Raw genomic sequence first — 16,724 nt, forward strand, 5'->3', positions numbered from 1 at the left:
CCTGAGTTTGGGTTTGAACAAGTCAGGGGGCCTGCAGGACCTTCGGATGGAATGTCCAGTAGTAGTACCTAATAATTACTGATCACCTACTCTATGCCAGCCAGGCCCTGTGCTAAGAGCTTTATATACATGGCTCCATTTAATCCTCAGAACAATCCTACAAATGGGATGCCATCATCATCCAAAATTCACCACTGAGGAAAAACAAATTAAGTAATTTGAAGAGACAATGGTGGAGACCCATTCCTGCAGCCTCCAGCACTGGAGCTGAGCTCTCAAACACAATGCTTTCCCCAAAGCAGATGGAAAGTAAGTCTGGAGCTTAGAAGACAGACAGGTCTGGGAGGTGTGGCTTTGGGAGGCTTCAGCAAGTGGGAGAGTGCAGAAGCCACATGCACAGATGAGATTACCAGGGAGAGGAAAGAGTGAGGAGAGGGCTGAGGGCAGAACGAGGGGCAATTTTGCTATGTCAGAAGTGGTCTGAGTAAGAAGAGCCAGTGAATAAAAAACAAAACAAGAGCAATCAGAAATGAGAGGACACCCAGGAAGCAAGATGAAGAAGAATAAGGAGGCCAAAGAAGCAGATGGTTTCAAGAAGCAGAAGGGCATGGTTTATTCATGCATTTATACTCTCAAGAAATTTTATGGAGATGCCACTATGCAGTAGATGCTAGGGACACAATGTCTCCTGCCCTGGAGGAATTTAGAGTCTAAGATAAACACGAAAATAAATGCAAAAACACATGCTACTTACTATAATAAAAATTGGTCCAGATTTCAGAGGTAAAACTCAAAAGAGAAGCTGGTAAGGGCCACGAAGTTTCAGGAAAGCCTTTGCCTGAGGAGCTTTGTGGGCTCCCACTCCTAGAAATTGATTTAATTGCTCTCGTGTGGGGCCTGGTCATTGGAAACATAAAAGCTTTTTAGACAATTCCTATATGCAATGAAGATTGACAACCACAGCATTAATGGGTAACAAAATCAATTTAGTGAGTCTCAAACAGCAAATTATACTAAAAAGAAAATAGTAAAACACACCACAATGAGTAAAGGTAAGAATTATTAGTGAAACTTGAGTTTTTAAGTATAAGGGTTTATGTGTGCTATATTGTGAAGTAAAATGCATTGAGTCCTGTAGGTAAGTTTTAAAAACAATGTTCTAGGGGACAATGCCTTGCCTGTGTTGAGAATCACTAGTATTGGCAATGAGAGCCATAAAAATGATGCCTCAAACAGCTGTATCAAAGTTGGATTGGAAGTGGGCATGAATGAAGGCAGGGAAATGAATAAGAACTTTCCATGTTATAAGTGTAGAACTGAAATAAGTAAACTTCAAACACATTCTAATGGCTTTGTGCAGACAGGAAAGCAAGAGTTAATAGAAAAGAATAAAATATTCAGGAATACAACCACCAACATTATTAACATAAAGACATGTTCTTTTAAAGTCACTAACCCCTGTCACACAAATATGGGCTAAGAGCCTCCTTTGGCTACCATGATTGCTGCAAAAATACTGCTAGTTCTGTTACAGGCAAAATTTTCTGGACTGCATGAAGCTACTGTTAAAATAGAGATCTTAGGACTAATATAACAGACTCTTTACAGCAATAAGATAAAGACCTAAGGTCATGCCAGGCAAGGATTAAGTCACATACCCCTACACATAAAGAATCAGCCATGTTCTAATTGTCAAAAGGTTTTTTCTTTTTATCTAGTAGCTAAGCAAGTACTGGCCTCGAGATAAACAATGTTAAAACAATTGCAACTCACTGACCACCAGACTCTGACTAACTGATCCCCTCCCGTTCCACAGTCCATAACTGCAACTTCAACTGGATAAGAGACTGATTTCAGTAACTTTCTCTTGATAAGAGATCACGGACCATAGGCTGGTTCTGGCCGGTCCACAGAGGCTGTACACTAAGTTCCTTCATGTCCCTGCCTCCACCTTTGATGTATAGGGCCTAATTGTAATACATTTAAATGTTAAGCTTCTACCCCAAAATGAATATAGGATGAACGTAACATGCATGTTTGCTTACTATGCTTGTGAGCGTTCCCCCTTCGTGAATATTACCTGTTGAATATGTTTACATGTGGCCAACTCGTTCATCATTAATTCCTGCCTTACCTTTCCTACTTCCAAGTGCCTGCCTCTGGTTTCAGCAGGGGCCTGCTTCCCAGCCTGCAGGTTGCTACCCTTTCTAAGAAATAAAGCTCTCCTAAGAAAGTGAGGATGTTACTATCTCACTCAAATATCAACAGGTGAAAAGTTTTTCAGGCAGAGAAAACAGTGAGTGCAAAATGCCCTGAAGCAGAAGCATGTCCACATCTCTAGAACTGTGCTGTCTGAGACAGCAGCCATGAGCTGCATGTGGCTATCTGAATTTAAATTGGACTTAAGTCAAATTAAAAATTCTGTTCTTCAGTGTGTACTTGCCACATTTCAAGTGCCCAATAGTCACCTTATTGGACAATGCAGATATAGAACCTGTCCATCATCATAGAAAGTTCTATTGGACAGCATTGCTCTAGGACGAGCAAGAAAGCTGGTACTGCTGGAGTGGGCTGAGCAAGGGAGAGAGTAACAGATAAGGTTAAAGAGCTTAAATGGGCACAACTGTGTAGGATTTTGAAGGTCATTGTAGGAGCTTTGGCTTCTTCTGACTGAAATAGGAAATTTGGAGTGTCTTGCAAAAAGAGTAACTTGATCTGACTTGACATTTAGAAGTATCTCTTCAGGTTGTTATTTTTGTAATAATCCAGGTGAAAGATGTTCAAGGATGGAGAAGGGTGGTAGCAGTGGGGGTGGTGAAAAGTGTTTAGATTCCGTATGAACTTTGAAGTTAGAACCAACAGATTATGATGGTGAAAAGGGAGTGGAGTATATAATGATGAAGACGACTTAGAAAAATGAGACCTGTGGTTGGGGCATGGGAGAGGCTAAATTCCATTTTGGACAGATTTGACTTTGAGCATTTTGAGCATTTCAATAGCATTCACTATTGAAAGATGTCCAATGGGCAGTTGGAGAAGTGAGAGCTCAGATGGGAACACATCCTATAGAAATAAGATTCATCAGCATACTTGTAACAGATGAAGCAGGAGTGGAGGGGGAAGAATACAGGTGTCAACATTCCAATGTGATAATGATGCCTGCAAACTCAAGAGAAATGATGGAACCCGGGGAGTGGCCACAAGGTATGAAAAACACTGGTGGCTGTGAGTGCAGCCTCTACTGTAGAGAGATGAAGGGAACAGCTGGATGGAAATGGTTTTAATGAGAGCAGAGAATGGGATGTTATCAAGACAGGAAAATGTAATAAACTAGGCACTTCTCATCACTTACAGGGAGTTTCTAAAATAATTGTTTATTAGTTCCAGACAAATCCTAGTGTTATTTGTAATAAACATTGTGACAAACAACATGTTTTTTTAAAATTCAGAGTTTAGTTAGGCCACTGGGCAAAAAAAAGGGGGTAAATACTGTGTACATGTTAGAATTTCTTATTCTCAACCTCCTGAGACTAAGTAGTAGGTACTTTTAAAATTAGTTGGGGGGAACCCAAGTCTTTTATGATAAAGAGGTCATTTTAACTTTCCAGAATTCTTAATGGAGAAGGAATGGTCAGCCCTTGTTCTTTAAAAGGGAGCAAAGAGACTGAACAGGAAGCACTAGAAAGGAAGGCTAAGGAGAAAGCTGTAGCTGCTCTTTGAGCTCCCCTCCACTTCAGGAGCACTGGTTAAAGGGTGAATGGGGAAGCCTAAGGACCTCATAACAGGCAGGATCTCAGAAACAAACTAATCTAGGCTCAAAAAATTAAAATCTGAACAGGAAATTTACATATCATCTAGACCAATCTCTGCTATTTCACAGATGAGGTACTAAGACCCAGAGAAGTAAAATAATTTGACTCCGTCATTCAGCTAGTTCTATGCAGAGCCAAATGTAGAAACAAGGGGGGGCTAATTTCCGGTCCACAGTTCTTTTGCCTGACCGCTCCACTTATTATGTAAGAGGGGAAATCCCTATTTAAGACGGACCGACCGAATGTAAAGCAAATTCAACACTCACTGTTCTATTTGGGGGAAGGGGGGAATTATGGGGAGGCAGGGTGAGAGTAGGGATTAATGAGATTTGAAAAGTGCTCATGGGTTTGGTGACAGAATACTGGCTTCTCACAAATGCCTGGAAAAAGGCCTGAATCCGCCCTGGTGTTGGAACTGTGCCTCAATTTCCAGGCCCACCAGCACGCAAGTGAAACCCGCAACGTTAACAAGTGTCCGTTTCGCTGATTTCTGGGTAAATAACTCCTGGGTGTGTGTTTATACAAATCCATTCTGATACAAACCCTGGGCAGGAGAGGGTTGTAGTAAAAAATAATTCGGGATTGGGGAAGCAGGCGGTGTGGATTGCGCTGGCAAGGGGGATGGGAAAGAGTGGCGGGCATGACCAGACCAGCCGCGGACAGCAGGGCTTCCCTATTGCTAGGTCGCCGGCGTCCTTAGTTACCACTGATTGGAAGCACTCTCCAGTCTCCGCAGCCTAGTGCTGCGCTCCGCAGGCCGCCTGCGCGCCGCCTCCCGAAGCTCGGAGACAAGGGCACGTACACACATGTCCTTCCTTCCCCAGAGATCCCGGTCGAAAGCTGAGATCCTGGTTAGGAATCGCAACCGCGGAGGCATTGCAAAGTGGCCACCAACTCCAACCCTAAGAAATCCCCGACAAGGGCTGTGCTGGAACCTATGGGAGGGCGAACCCCGGGGGTTTTTCACCCAGACTCACGTTGTACTCCTTCAGCCAGAAGTCTAGCTTTTCCTGCAACGTTCGTAAAGTTTCGTTTGAGACCAGTCTTTTCAGGTTTTCCGCCATCGCTCACTATTCCTCTCGGCCCCACGCTGCGCGATGGAGACTTGGGGGGACCAGGCGGTGGCCTCCGCAGGACCGTGGGGTGATATGGCGGGAAGGGTGTTCTCTTCTGGGGGGCTCAGAGCGCGGCAGGTGTTTCCATCCTCTCCCTCGGGTCTGACCTGGCCGGGTTCGGGAAGCCAGAGGGGAGGTGCCCTGGGCCGCAGCCGCCGCGCCTCATCCGCCGTCCCGCGCGGTCTCCTGGCTCCCCAGCAGCCGCCTGAGCCCGGCCATAGATACCCTGGCGATTATTAAACAAACCTTGACGTGGACGGGTTGGCTGCCAGGGACGCGCGCGGCCCGCGTCGTGGCAACGCCCGCGCCGCCCCGCCCTGGGTGACAGCCGCGCGCCCCAGGGGTGGACTGAGACGCGCCGCCGCGCGGGCTGGAGGGCAGCAGGGCGTCTAGAGCATTCCTCCCCATTCGGGGTTCTGGGTGCCCACGCGTGTCCAGAAAAGCAGAAGTTAAGTCTCTATAGAAGTTTGGGGCTAGGCTCTCAGGAGATCACCTCTTTGGCCCCTTTATTCTTTCGCCTTTCATTCCTTTAATTCTTCATTTGTAGCGCCTTGGGTTTACCTGTATGAAACTTGTAACTAAAATTTCAGTACTTCTTACTTCTAGCTTTTACTTTGTTCCTTGACCCACTGGGTGGGTACCCAAGTTAATAGAGTTTAGCTCCAGGATGTTCACAAATTAAAGTTAATCCCTCAGGTTTGGATAAGATTTGGCAGTATGTATTTTAGTACTTTTTTTTTTAGAGTTATTGAGCACTCTAAAGCTTCATTTAATTCTGAATTCTCTAATTGGGACTTTCTTGACCTACTTTGGCACTATTTCAAAAGTGTGTATTCTGCTACAGAAACAGGTTCAACTACTTAGGAAACCATTTCGACCATCTTTAAGCGCTTTCGAAGCAAGCTCTTTTATATACCATCAAAAAATGTGCTGATTGTAAATCATTCCTATGCATTCATTAAAACAGCGGTGGGGAGCAGAGCCTCAGCTGGTTAGCTAGCTAGTTTAACTTAGTTTCATCTCTGTAGGTACTTGAAAATCTGTGAACACTGCATATATTCAAGTATTGTAAAATCAAGAATTTTCACCACCTCTCATGTTTTATTTCTCTTGATTACAGTGGCTTTACTATCTGCTAATGAAAATGAAAGGCTCAGTTTTGGAGCCTGTGTTCCTACTATTTTCTGTAGGCCACAAAATAAGGACTATAGGGGTATAACATGTTATTTGATTGGAGTAGAATAATAATTTCTAATGTTAAAAATACCCACTCAACAAAACAGCTAAATATTCATTAAACAACTTCATATATATATATGTAAAATGAATTGAGAAAAACTTCAAATTTCTCAATTTGGACCTAAATCTTTGAACAGTCCCATTTACTTATTCATAAAAAACCATATTGGAACATTTATGTCAGCTAAATTAGAGGTAAAGGATTTTTCCTTGCTGTGAGCACCTTAATTAGCCTGTAATCCTTGGTTTCATCATCTGTAAAAGGAAAATAATTCTCTCATAGGATTATTATGAAACTTAGTAAGATAATTCATGTATTTAGTACAATGCTTGGCAAAATGCAGTAGCAATTGCTCTAGTAATTGCTGTTTATTAAATATAAACTAATACTGACCTACATTTGCTATTATTAGGAATGTGGATTAGTATTAGTTTATATTTAATAAAGAAAACTAGTTGTAAACAATCTAAACCTCCAACAATAGGGTAATGGTTAAGCAAATAATTCAATGAAATGTTGCACAATAAAAATCTTGTTGTTGTAGAATATATACTGTCTACAAATTTTCACTATAACGAAAAAGGCAGAACACTAAATTGTATATACTGTGTTAAATTACACAATGTGAACCCAAGGTATAATTGTGGGTTATTTTAATTGCTCTTTTATATTTTTCTGATTTTTTCCAGTTTCTACCATGAACATGAATTGTTTGTATGAAAATTTATTCAGAAAAAAGTTACCCCAAACAGTTACTAACATGGTTTGGCTGAGTCCTTGCCAAAATCTCATCTTGGATTCCACGTGTTGTGGGAGGGGTCCAGTGAGAGGTAATTGAATCATGGAGTCAGGTCTTTCCTGTACTATTCTCGTGATAGTGAGTAAGTCTCATAAGATCTGGTGGTTTTGAAAAAGGGAATTTTCCCTGCACAAGCTTGCTGCCACCCATATAAGATGTTACTTGCTCCTCCTTGCCTCCCACCATGATTGTGAGGCCTCCCTCGCCATGTGGAACTGTAAGTCCATTCAACCTCTTTCCCTTGTAAATTGCCCCGTCTCAGCAGCTTGTAAACCAACTAATACAGTAAATTCTTATGGGGATTGCAGCGCCACTGAAAATATATCCAAAAATGTGGAAGCACTTTAGGAACTGAGTAACTTTTTGGAACTGAGTAACAGGCAGAGGTTGGAACAGTTTGGAGGACTCTGAAGAAGACAGGAAAATGTAGGAAAGTTTCGAACTCCCTAGAGTCTTGTCAAATGGCTTTGACCAAAATGCTGATAATGATATAGACAATGAAATCCAGGCTGAGGTAGATGGAAATGAGGAATTTGTTGGGAACTGGAGCAAAGGTGACTCTTTTTATGTTTTAGCAAAGAGACTGGCAGCATTTTGCCCCGACCTAGAGATTTGTGGAACTTTGAACTTGAGAGAGATGATTTAGGTTATCTGGCAGAAGAAATTTCTAAGTAGCAAAGCATTCAAGAGGTGACTTGGGTGCTGTTAAAGGCATTCCATTTTGAAAGGGAAGCAGAGCATAAAAGTTCAGAAAATTTGCAGCCTGACAACGCAATATAAAAGAAAATCCCATTTTCAGAGGAGAAATTCAAGCGGGCTACAGAAATTTGCATAAGTAACAAGGAGCCAGATGTTAATCCCCAAGACAATGGTGAAAATATCTCCAGGGCATGTCTTCAGGGCAGCCTAGGGACTTGATGCCCTGCGTCCCAGCCACTCCAGCCATGGCTGAAAGGGGCCAATGTAGAGCTCTGGCCATGGCTTCAGAGAGTACAAGCCTCAAGCCTTGGGAGCTTTCATGTGGTATTGAGCCTGCAAGTACACAGAAGTCAAGAGTTGAGGTTTGGGAACCTCTGCCTAGATTTCAGAAGATGTATGGAAACACCTAGATGCCCAGGCAAAAGTTTGCTGCAGGGGTGGGGCCCTCATGGAGAACCTCTGCTAGGGCAGTGCAGAAGGTTAATGTGGGTTGTGAACCCCCACAAAGAGTCCCTACTGGGGTGCTGCCTAGTGGAGCTGTGAGAAGCCTCTGTCCTCCAGACCCTAGAATGGTGTATCCACAGAAAGCTTGTACTGTGTGCCTGCAAAAGCCACAGACACTCAACACTGGCCTGTAAAGGCAGCCCAGAGGGAGGCTGTACCCTGCAAAGCCACAGGGGCAGAGCTGCCCAAAACCATGGGAACCCACCTGTTGCATCAGCATGACCTGGATGTGAGACATGGGCTCAAAGGAGATCATTTTGGAGCTTTAAGATTTGACTGGCCAGATGCGATAACACACACCTGTAATCCCAGCACTTCGGGAGGCCGAGGTGGGTGGGTCACCTGAGGTCAGGAGTTTGAAACCAGCCTGGCCAACATGGCAAAACCCTGTCTCTACTTGAGTGTGGTGGCGGGTGCCTGTAATCCCAGCTACTTAGGAGGCTGAGGCAGGAGAATCACTTGAACCTGGGAGATGGAGGTTGCAGTGAGCTGAGATCACACCACTGCATTCCAGCCTGGGTGACAGAGCAAGACTCTGTCACCAAAAATAAATAAATAAATAAATAAATAAATAAATAAATAAATAAAAATTTGACTATCCCACTGGATTTCAGACTTGCATGGGGCCTGTAGCCCCTTTGTTTTGGCCAATTTCTCCCATTTGGAATGGCTGTATTTACCCAATGCCTGTATCCCCATTGTATCTAGGAAGTAACTAACTTGCTTTTGATTTGATTTGATTTTTTATTTTTTTAATTATACTTTAAGTTCTAGGGTACATGTGCACAATGTGTAACTTGCTTTTGATTTTAAAGGCTCATAGGTGGAAGGGACTTGCCTTCTCTAGGATGAGACTTTGGACTTTGGACTGTGGACTTTTGAGTTAATGCTGAAATGAGTTAAGACTTTGGGGAACTGTTGGGAAGGCATGATTGCTTTTGAAATGTGAGAACATGAGATTTGGGAGGGGTCAGGGGGCAGAATGATATGGTTTGGCTGTGTTCCCACCCAAATCTCATCTTGAATTTCCACAGGTTGTGGGAGGGACCCAGTGGGAGGTAATTGAACCATGGAGGCAGGTCTTTCCTATGCTGTTCTCCTGATAGTGAATAAGTCTCCCAAGATCTGGTGGTTTTTTAAAAAGGAGACTTTTCCTGCACAAGCTATCTCTGCCTGCTGCCATTCATGTAAGATGTGACTTGCTCCTCCTTGCCTTCTGCCAGGATTGTGAGGCATCCCCAGCCATGTGGAACTGTAAGTCAATTTAACCTCTTTCTTTTTTAAATTGCCTAGTCTTGGGTATGTCTTTATCAGCAGCATGAAAATGGACTAATACAGTTACCCCCAAATTTTACAACCCTCAGAAAGAAAAATATTGGCTAAAATACCAATATTTAAGCAGCTCCTTCAAAACAGAACACACTTTGACTAAATGTCTGTATTGCTCATTTAATAATTAGACTTACAGTGTCTTAAGATAGACTAGATCTTCGAAATCACCTTAGCATATGCTACGTGATATTTATCTCTACATATGCCCCAGTGCCACAATTAGGTTCAAGACCTTTAAGACCTGCAGTCATTTCATGTACATCTTGGCTTCCCTAGAATTCAAGGATGTGTTGTGTATAGCAGGAACTTGTGTTTATGATAAGAAGCGTTGGTCTTCCTCCTGATGATCAAAATAAAGGAAATGTTTCACATGTTTATTCATTATTTACCCTCCCTACCCTAGTACTTCCAAAAAAGGATCTGAGATGGCTTATAGTAAGACACTTGAAAATACTGTCAGATTAGTAATATTTTTAAAGGAAAAAGCAAATATGCCCAAAATGTATGCCCATGTACTAAGAGCGTCATTTTATATTTTTTTCTGGGCTTAGTGGAAGCCAAAGCAGAAAGGAAAATGAGTTTTATGATAATGATTGATGTTTAAAGTACACATACTAGCTCTTTCAATGAAAACATATTTTATTGGTACCAATCTAAAATGTGTTTGCTGATTTCCAAAGAGTATTGGACAACCTAGATGAAAGATCTCTTAATAAATCTTTTTAAAAAATATGTAGAAAAAATCTTGATATTATTGTTTTGTGAAACCACCTTTGATCAATGCTGAAGGAGTAATGCTAGAACAGTTCATCAAAGAGCAGGCCAAGTAATTGACACTCCATTTTTAGTTCTCAGGTGATGTTATTTGATACAAGCTTAGAACTTGCATACCTGTTGGAATAAGTGGATGTCTTCGTAAATGCCGTTAATGATGGTCCCCTCTGCAGAGCTTTTGATGGGTGCTAAATAGCAATCAATTTAAGAGAGAGCAAAAGCCTGGAGTGCAAATAGTTTATATTGCTAATTAAAGAGTCCATGTGTGTTAAATTATAAGCATGTAGTCAATATGGCTGAGATTCTATTTTAAAAGTTGATAAGTCTTGGCCGGGAGTGGTGGCTCATGCCTATAATCTCAGCACTTTGAGAGGGCAAGACAGGCATATTACTTGAGGCCAGGAGTTTGAAACCAGCCTGGCCAACATGGCAAAACCCTGTCTCTACTAAAAATGTAAAAATTAGGTGGTGCACATCTGTAGTCCCAGCTATTCGGGAGGCTGAGGCATGAGAATTACTTGAACCCAAGAGGCGGAGGTTGCAGTAAGCCAAGATGGCGCCACTGCACTCTTGTCTTGAGTGACAGAGTGAGGAGACTGTGTCTCAAATAAATAAATAAAAGTTGATAAGCCTCGTTTTTTTCACATATGACAGAAAATACCAGATAAGTAATGATTCTCTTTGGGGAATATTCTGATGCTCAAATTTTGTCCTAATTTGATTATTTTAGGACATTACCAATTAAGCAATTTTGGGAGAAGTTGAAAGAACAGCAAAGTCAAAACATGAACACTGTTGCTTTATCTCACACTCTGCCAATTAGTGAATTCTTATGACTTCATATAAATCTTTAATCACTCGGAGACATTTTTTTCAACTATAAAATGAGTAATATGGAATAGATGAGCTCCCAGATCCCCTGCAGTTCTGACAGTCTTTAATACTGTTTTACCATACTGATTAGGTTCAAGATTGAGCAAATCTTGATCTTTGTTTCAATTTTTGGTTCATAGTTCACCTTAGGTCAAGCATTGATTTTGGGCGCATTAGCCAATCACCAAAAGTTGGGCTCCCTTTTTTAGTAAAATTTATTCTGCCAGCTTGCTAGAATAACTACTATTTCTAACCTCCAGTCAAGGAAGTTATCTATAGTTGCACTTTTAACAAATTTAAACCCAGCTTAAACTGATAAACTTTTCCTAATTACCTCAACCCCTCAGAGCTCATCACTTTCTTCTTTATGCTTTCTCTCTTTAACTTTTGGACATGTTAATATTCTTGCAATTATCATGCTATATTATATTTATTTGCTTCCTATCTAAGCTTTTGAGCTTCATGAAGAAAAGGAGAGAGGCTTATTTAGCTTCATATCCTCAGCACAGCAACTGGCACATAAGAAAGAAGAAACAAGTTGGGGGCCAGGAGGAGGAAGGGAGGAAGGAAAAGGAAACAGATTGGAAAGGAAAGGATGTGATTGGCTGCTTTGTATCTGATGTCATAATCCACTGAGATAGAAGGCAATTTTAACAGCCAATTCGTGGTTCTTACGGTGTCATAATTCTACTACCTAGCCAGGAGTGATTTGTTCTAGAAAGGATAATGTGTCAAGTACGTAGATGGAATAGGGTTTTTGTTTGTTTTTGAGACGGGGTTTCACTCTCGTCACCCAGGCTGGGGTGCAATGGCATCATCTTGGCTCACCTCAACCTCCATCTCTCGAGTTCAAGCAATTCTCCTGCCTCAGCCTCTCGAGTAGCTGAGATTACAGGCATGCACCACTACGCCCGGCTAATTTTATATTTTTAGTAGACATGGGGTTTCTCCATGTTGGTCAGGCTGGTTTCAAACTCATGACCTCAGGTGATACGCCCGCCTCGTCCTCCCAAAGTGCTGGGATTACAGGCGTGAGCCACCGTGCCCGGCCTTGGAATAGATTTTAATTTTGTCTACCCTGGATTTTTACCTACATCAGTCAGCTTGAAAGATTTTTAATTGGGTATTTTAAGAAGCCAACAAAAGATGAGCTGAATCCACTGCCTGAAGTGAGAGCTGAAGTGAGAGCTATGTATATTTAGTTCACACTACACCAAACATAAATATATGCAATAAATTACAGGGGATTATATTACGCAGTAGGATTTTCATCTTAATTTCAAGTCTTCTTCACTAAGGACAGTTGCTAACCCTTAGCCAGGGGGCTGATAAGAACAACCTTGTGTTTGGCTTGGATGCTCTTTTAAGCACTCCTCATCCTTTCCTGGCTGAGCCACGGTATTCTTGTCCTTCTGCTGTCTGTGTTTGGATCTTGTGTCTTTGGATCAGGGCCTGTATTACTATTTGAAGAAAATCTTTTAGTCTTTGCTGACCCACTTGCATAAAGTTGCCTTTAAATGCAATGTTTATCCAAGGTATTGCTTAGGCCCTTTGTGCTCAGAGGCACTTTGTTCTTGTAGGTAGCAAAACACTTCTTTGTCTACTTAAGTGTTTTCTAACCTGAGTGTTCTGTATTCTCCTTTCAGGAGTTCCGTTTTGTCCTTTTCTCTGCCACATTAAGGGAAAGGAAAATATTTTCTAAAAAACACCCATTGGAGAACAAATGAATTTATTGGGAACTGAGTGGGAGGCAGGTTCCCCCACTGACAGAAGGAAGAATGCTGTTTCCTGTGTCATACCAAGGAGCACTACCCACTCAGAGCAGCAGTTCAGAATTTTTTTGTACAATTATTTCATGTGCACTATTGATTAAACTATAAAAACAAGAGGAAATTTTAAATATATCACAAGTGTATCACCTTAGCACCTAAATAAACTATAGAACATTTGCAACAAATACAGATTAGAAGGAGAAAAAACCCAAGGTAGATGTAGTGTGATTTTGGAGAGCTGCAAAATATTTTTCCTATCGCAACCCAGGTTTCCATCATAGGTTTTTCAGAAAAGAAGGTGTCCTCACCCTCCATCTTTTCAGCTCTGCTAGCTAAATGCAATGGCAAGGTCATGGTTCTGTGAAAATCCCCCGAGGAGGAGTAAGCTCAGGACATATCAAGCTATTGCAGAGACACAGTGGATATGGTCTACCTTGCAAGATGTCCTTAAGCACATCAGGAGAGGGATATGGGATAGCACGAGATAGTCCCTAGGATGAGTGATGTTGAAATAGATCCTTTTCAGCACTTTTAATAAACACTTACTGGATTTCTAGTGTGACACAACCATCTGCCTTAAGCATGGGCAGAATTAAGCTCAGTCTCTGTTCCCTAGAATCTCATAATCTATTCAAGAAAGAGAAAAGCAACCATACTTCAATGTTATCAGTTAGAGTAGATAAACGTTCTGCGGAAACAATGACTCCTCCTTTGCCTCCTTTCCCATCTTCTGAAAAAGGATCAGGGAAAGTCATAGAAAGGTAATGTTTAGAGCCTGTTTTGGAAGGATGGAGAGACGTTCACCAGGAAAAGAAGAGCAACTTGAAACAGGAAGAATCATAGCAAAGAGGCATGAAATTGAATGGAGGGGCAGAAAATGACAAATAGTAGTCCAATGTGACTACAGAGTAGTCAGGGAATCAGAGACAAGACTGCAAAGATAGTCCTGGTTTCAACTATGATGGGTCTTATATATCAGGCTAAAGGAATTGATCTTTATTTCATAGGCAGTGGGGAGGCAGCAAAGGGCTGTAAATAGAAAAACTGTATGATTGGGTCTCTTTTATATCACATTGGAGGTCACAGAGGTTAAGTATGGAAGGGGCAGAACTGGACCTTTTAAAGAGCACTTAGAAGACACAGAGATGAGGGTTAGTCTAGTGGCCTTCTCTGGGGTATGGTATGGTGAGCATTAGATACCGATGTCAGAGATACTTAGATGCTAGTAATATTTTTTACCCAATAGAAAAAATTAATTTAATATTCATCAGAGCTATTAAGTATGTATTATATACTTGGTTCTTAATGTGTTCAGGACTTAGAGCAACATGGAAAATAATAACACATTACCTCTGCTTTGTAAGGAACTCAGTCTAATCAGAAGCAAACTGTATATACATGAAAAGTAAAGTAACAAGATACTGCACTAAGTATCAAATGGGTGTTACAGCAAATTAGTGCAATAATAGTTAAAAGGAAAGAGCAATAAGGACTGGCTGTGATTGTCAGGAGGAGGTAGGACTGAGGTTGGTTCTGAAAAATGGGAAGAATCTGGAGAGGCATGGATTCACAGATAACTAAAACAGATGGACAAATAAATAAATTTCAGTATAGTGTGATGTGACAATAGCAGCATGCTTGGGGATCACAGAGAGGTCCACACAAATCAGAAATGTATGATTGGGAGAAGGTTTAAGAAAGGCTTTTCAGAAAAGATATCCCTTGATCTGAGTTTTAGTGGACAAGTAGAGAACAGCTAGATTAAAAGGAGAAAGAGCCACGTATGCAAAGGAACAGAGCCATTAAGAACTTGATGAGTTCGGACAAGCAGATGGGGGCTGCAAATATTGCACAGGGATAAAGGGATAGATTACTTTGTCTCTGATTCCCTGACTCCTCTGTAGTCACGTTGGATGTGTGTGTGGGACAGGCAGGAAACAAGGCTAGAAAGGGGCAGAAGGACCAAAAGTTTCTAACCTTTTGGTGAAGGACCAAAATTTGGTGAAGGACCAAATATAAGGAGCTTAAATTTTATCATGAAAGGTATTGGAGTATGGTAAGCTTGAGGGTGAGGAGTGACATGATCAGATTTGTATTTTAGAAAGATCATTCCAGAAATAGTATAGAACTACTTTGAGGTGTCTGACTAGATGGTGATATCATTCACTAAGGGAACACAGGAGGACCAGATTGGGAAGAAAGGTTTTGAGTTCAAATTTTTCATGTGTTGAACTTGAAGTGTGTATTTGTAACACACAAACTTGGTGGCTTTAAACAACAGAAATTTGTTGTCTTACAGTTCTGGAGGTTAGAAGTAAGAAATCAGAGCCTTCTGGAGGCTCTAAGCGTATATCTGCTCCATCCCTCTTTCTTAGCTTCTGGTAGCGGTTGGCAATTATTGGTATTCCTTGCCTAGTAGAGTGATCACTCCAATCTCTGCTTCTATGTTCATATCATCTTAGTGTATGTTGCCATCCTGTCCTCTTATAAGGATAAGGGCTCATCCTAAATTCAGAGTGATCTCAAGATCCTTAAAAACATCTGTCTTAGTTCATTTGGGCTGCTATAACAGAATATGGACTTGGTGGCTTATAAACAACAGAGCTTTATTTCTCACAGTTTTGGAGGTTGGGACGTCCAAGATCAACATGCTTAGAGATTTAGTGTCTGGTGAAGGCCTGTTTCCTGATTCATAGATGTCACTGAGTCCTCACATGGTGGAAGAAACAAACCAATTCTCTTGGATCTATTTTATAAAGGCACTAATCCTATTCATGAGAACTAATCATGAATAGTGATAGCTAATCACCTATCATTTCCTTCTATGATGTGAATGTGTCCCCAAAAATTCATGTTCGGAAATTTAATCTCCAATGCAACAGCATTGGGTGGTGGTGCCTTTTGAAAGCTGTTCAGGTCATAGGGGCTTGGCATTCCTCCCCTCAGGATGACAAGGTGTTCAAGGTAACATCCTGGAAACAGAGACCAGACCCTCATCAGACAACTGAACCTTGGAGGCTTGGACTTCTCAGCCTCCAGAACTGTGAGAAAATAATTTTTTGTGCTTTATAAATTCTTCACTCTCAGATGGTCTGTTATAGAAGCACAAAGTGGACTAAGTCAGCTTCTAAAGGCCCTACCTCCTAATATCATCACACTGGGGGCTAAGATTTCCACATGTGAAATATTCAGGGGAGACACAAACATTCATTCTATAGCAATCTGCAAAGACTCTGTTTCAAAGTAACACCACGTTCACAGATACTGGAGGTTAGGACTTGGATGGATATGCCTTTTTGCAGGGCACTATTCAAACCACTGCAAAGTGAACAAAGGTGTAAGTGTCTTCATAATCTGACTCATACTCCAGCCCTGGGGACCTGTGTTTTGTGCTTCCAAATGCTAATATCATGCAACAGTCAAAAGAAAGAGCAAAATTAAAGGCTGTGATGTATGGTAGAAAGAGCAAAGACTCGTCAGATGGACCTAGATTCAATACTGGCTCTTTAGGAGTTGAAAAGATGGTCAGCCATTTAACCTCTACAAGCCTTGATTTCTTCATTTGTAAAAGAGGCATTGCCAGGCACAGAGTTGACTTTAAATGTCATTATTTCAGGGGAAAAAAGGCTGACAATAGTACATTTGAAAATAACCCACGTTAAAATGTGGTCATGTGAGTGAATCGGATCTCTTTAAAAGAGAATAGAAATTGGCATTAAGAATAGTGGGATGTCCTGTCAGAGATGGACATCAGCGATGAGGAAAGAATCCAGGAGAAGGTGATATTCAAATAGCCAAAGGGGC

General features: G+C 41.5%; 1 protein-coding gene across 2 annotated transcripts in view; it reads right to left on the bottom strand.

The window, feature by feature from the left end:
• Positions 1-5,318, bottom strand: part of SPATA18 (spermatogenesis associated 18) — a 47,570-nt gene extending 42,252 nt beyond the window's left edge. The window contains exon 1 of one of the 2 annotated variants that reach the window (XM_003806451.4): positions 4,790-5,318. In XM_003806451.4, coding sequence (XP_003806499.3) covers positions 4,790-4,876 — 87 coding nt within the window. In that variant the 5' untranslated portion in view covers positions 4,877-5,318. The remainder of the gene's footprint in view (positions 1-4,789) is intronic. The other variant, XM_003806450.6, reaches the window with a different exon arrangement.
• Between the last annotated feature and the right edge of the window lie 11,406 nt (positions 5,319-16,724).

The sequence above is a fragment of the Pan paniscus genome, chromosome 3 (genome assembly GCF_029289425.2).
Source record: "Pan paniscus chromosome 3, NHGRI_mPanPan1-v2.0_pri, whole genome shotgun sequence".
In the NCBI taxonomy this organism is placed as follows: domain Eukaryota; kingdom Metazoa; phylum Chordata; class Mammalia; order Primates; family Hominidae; genus Pan; species Pan paniscus.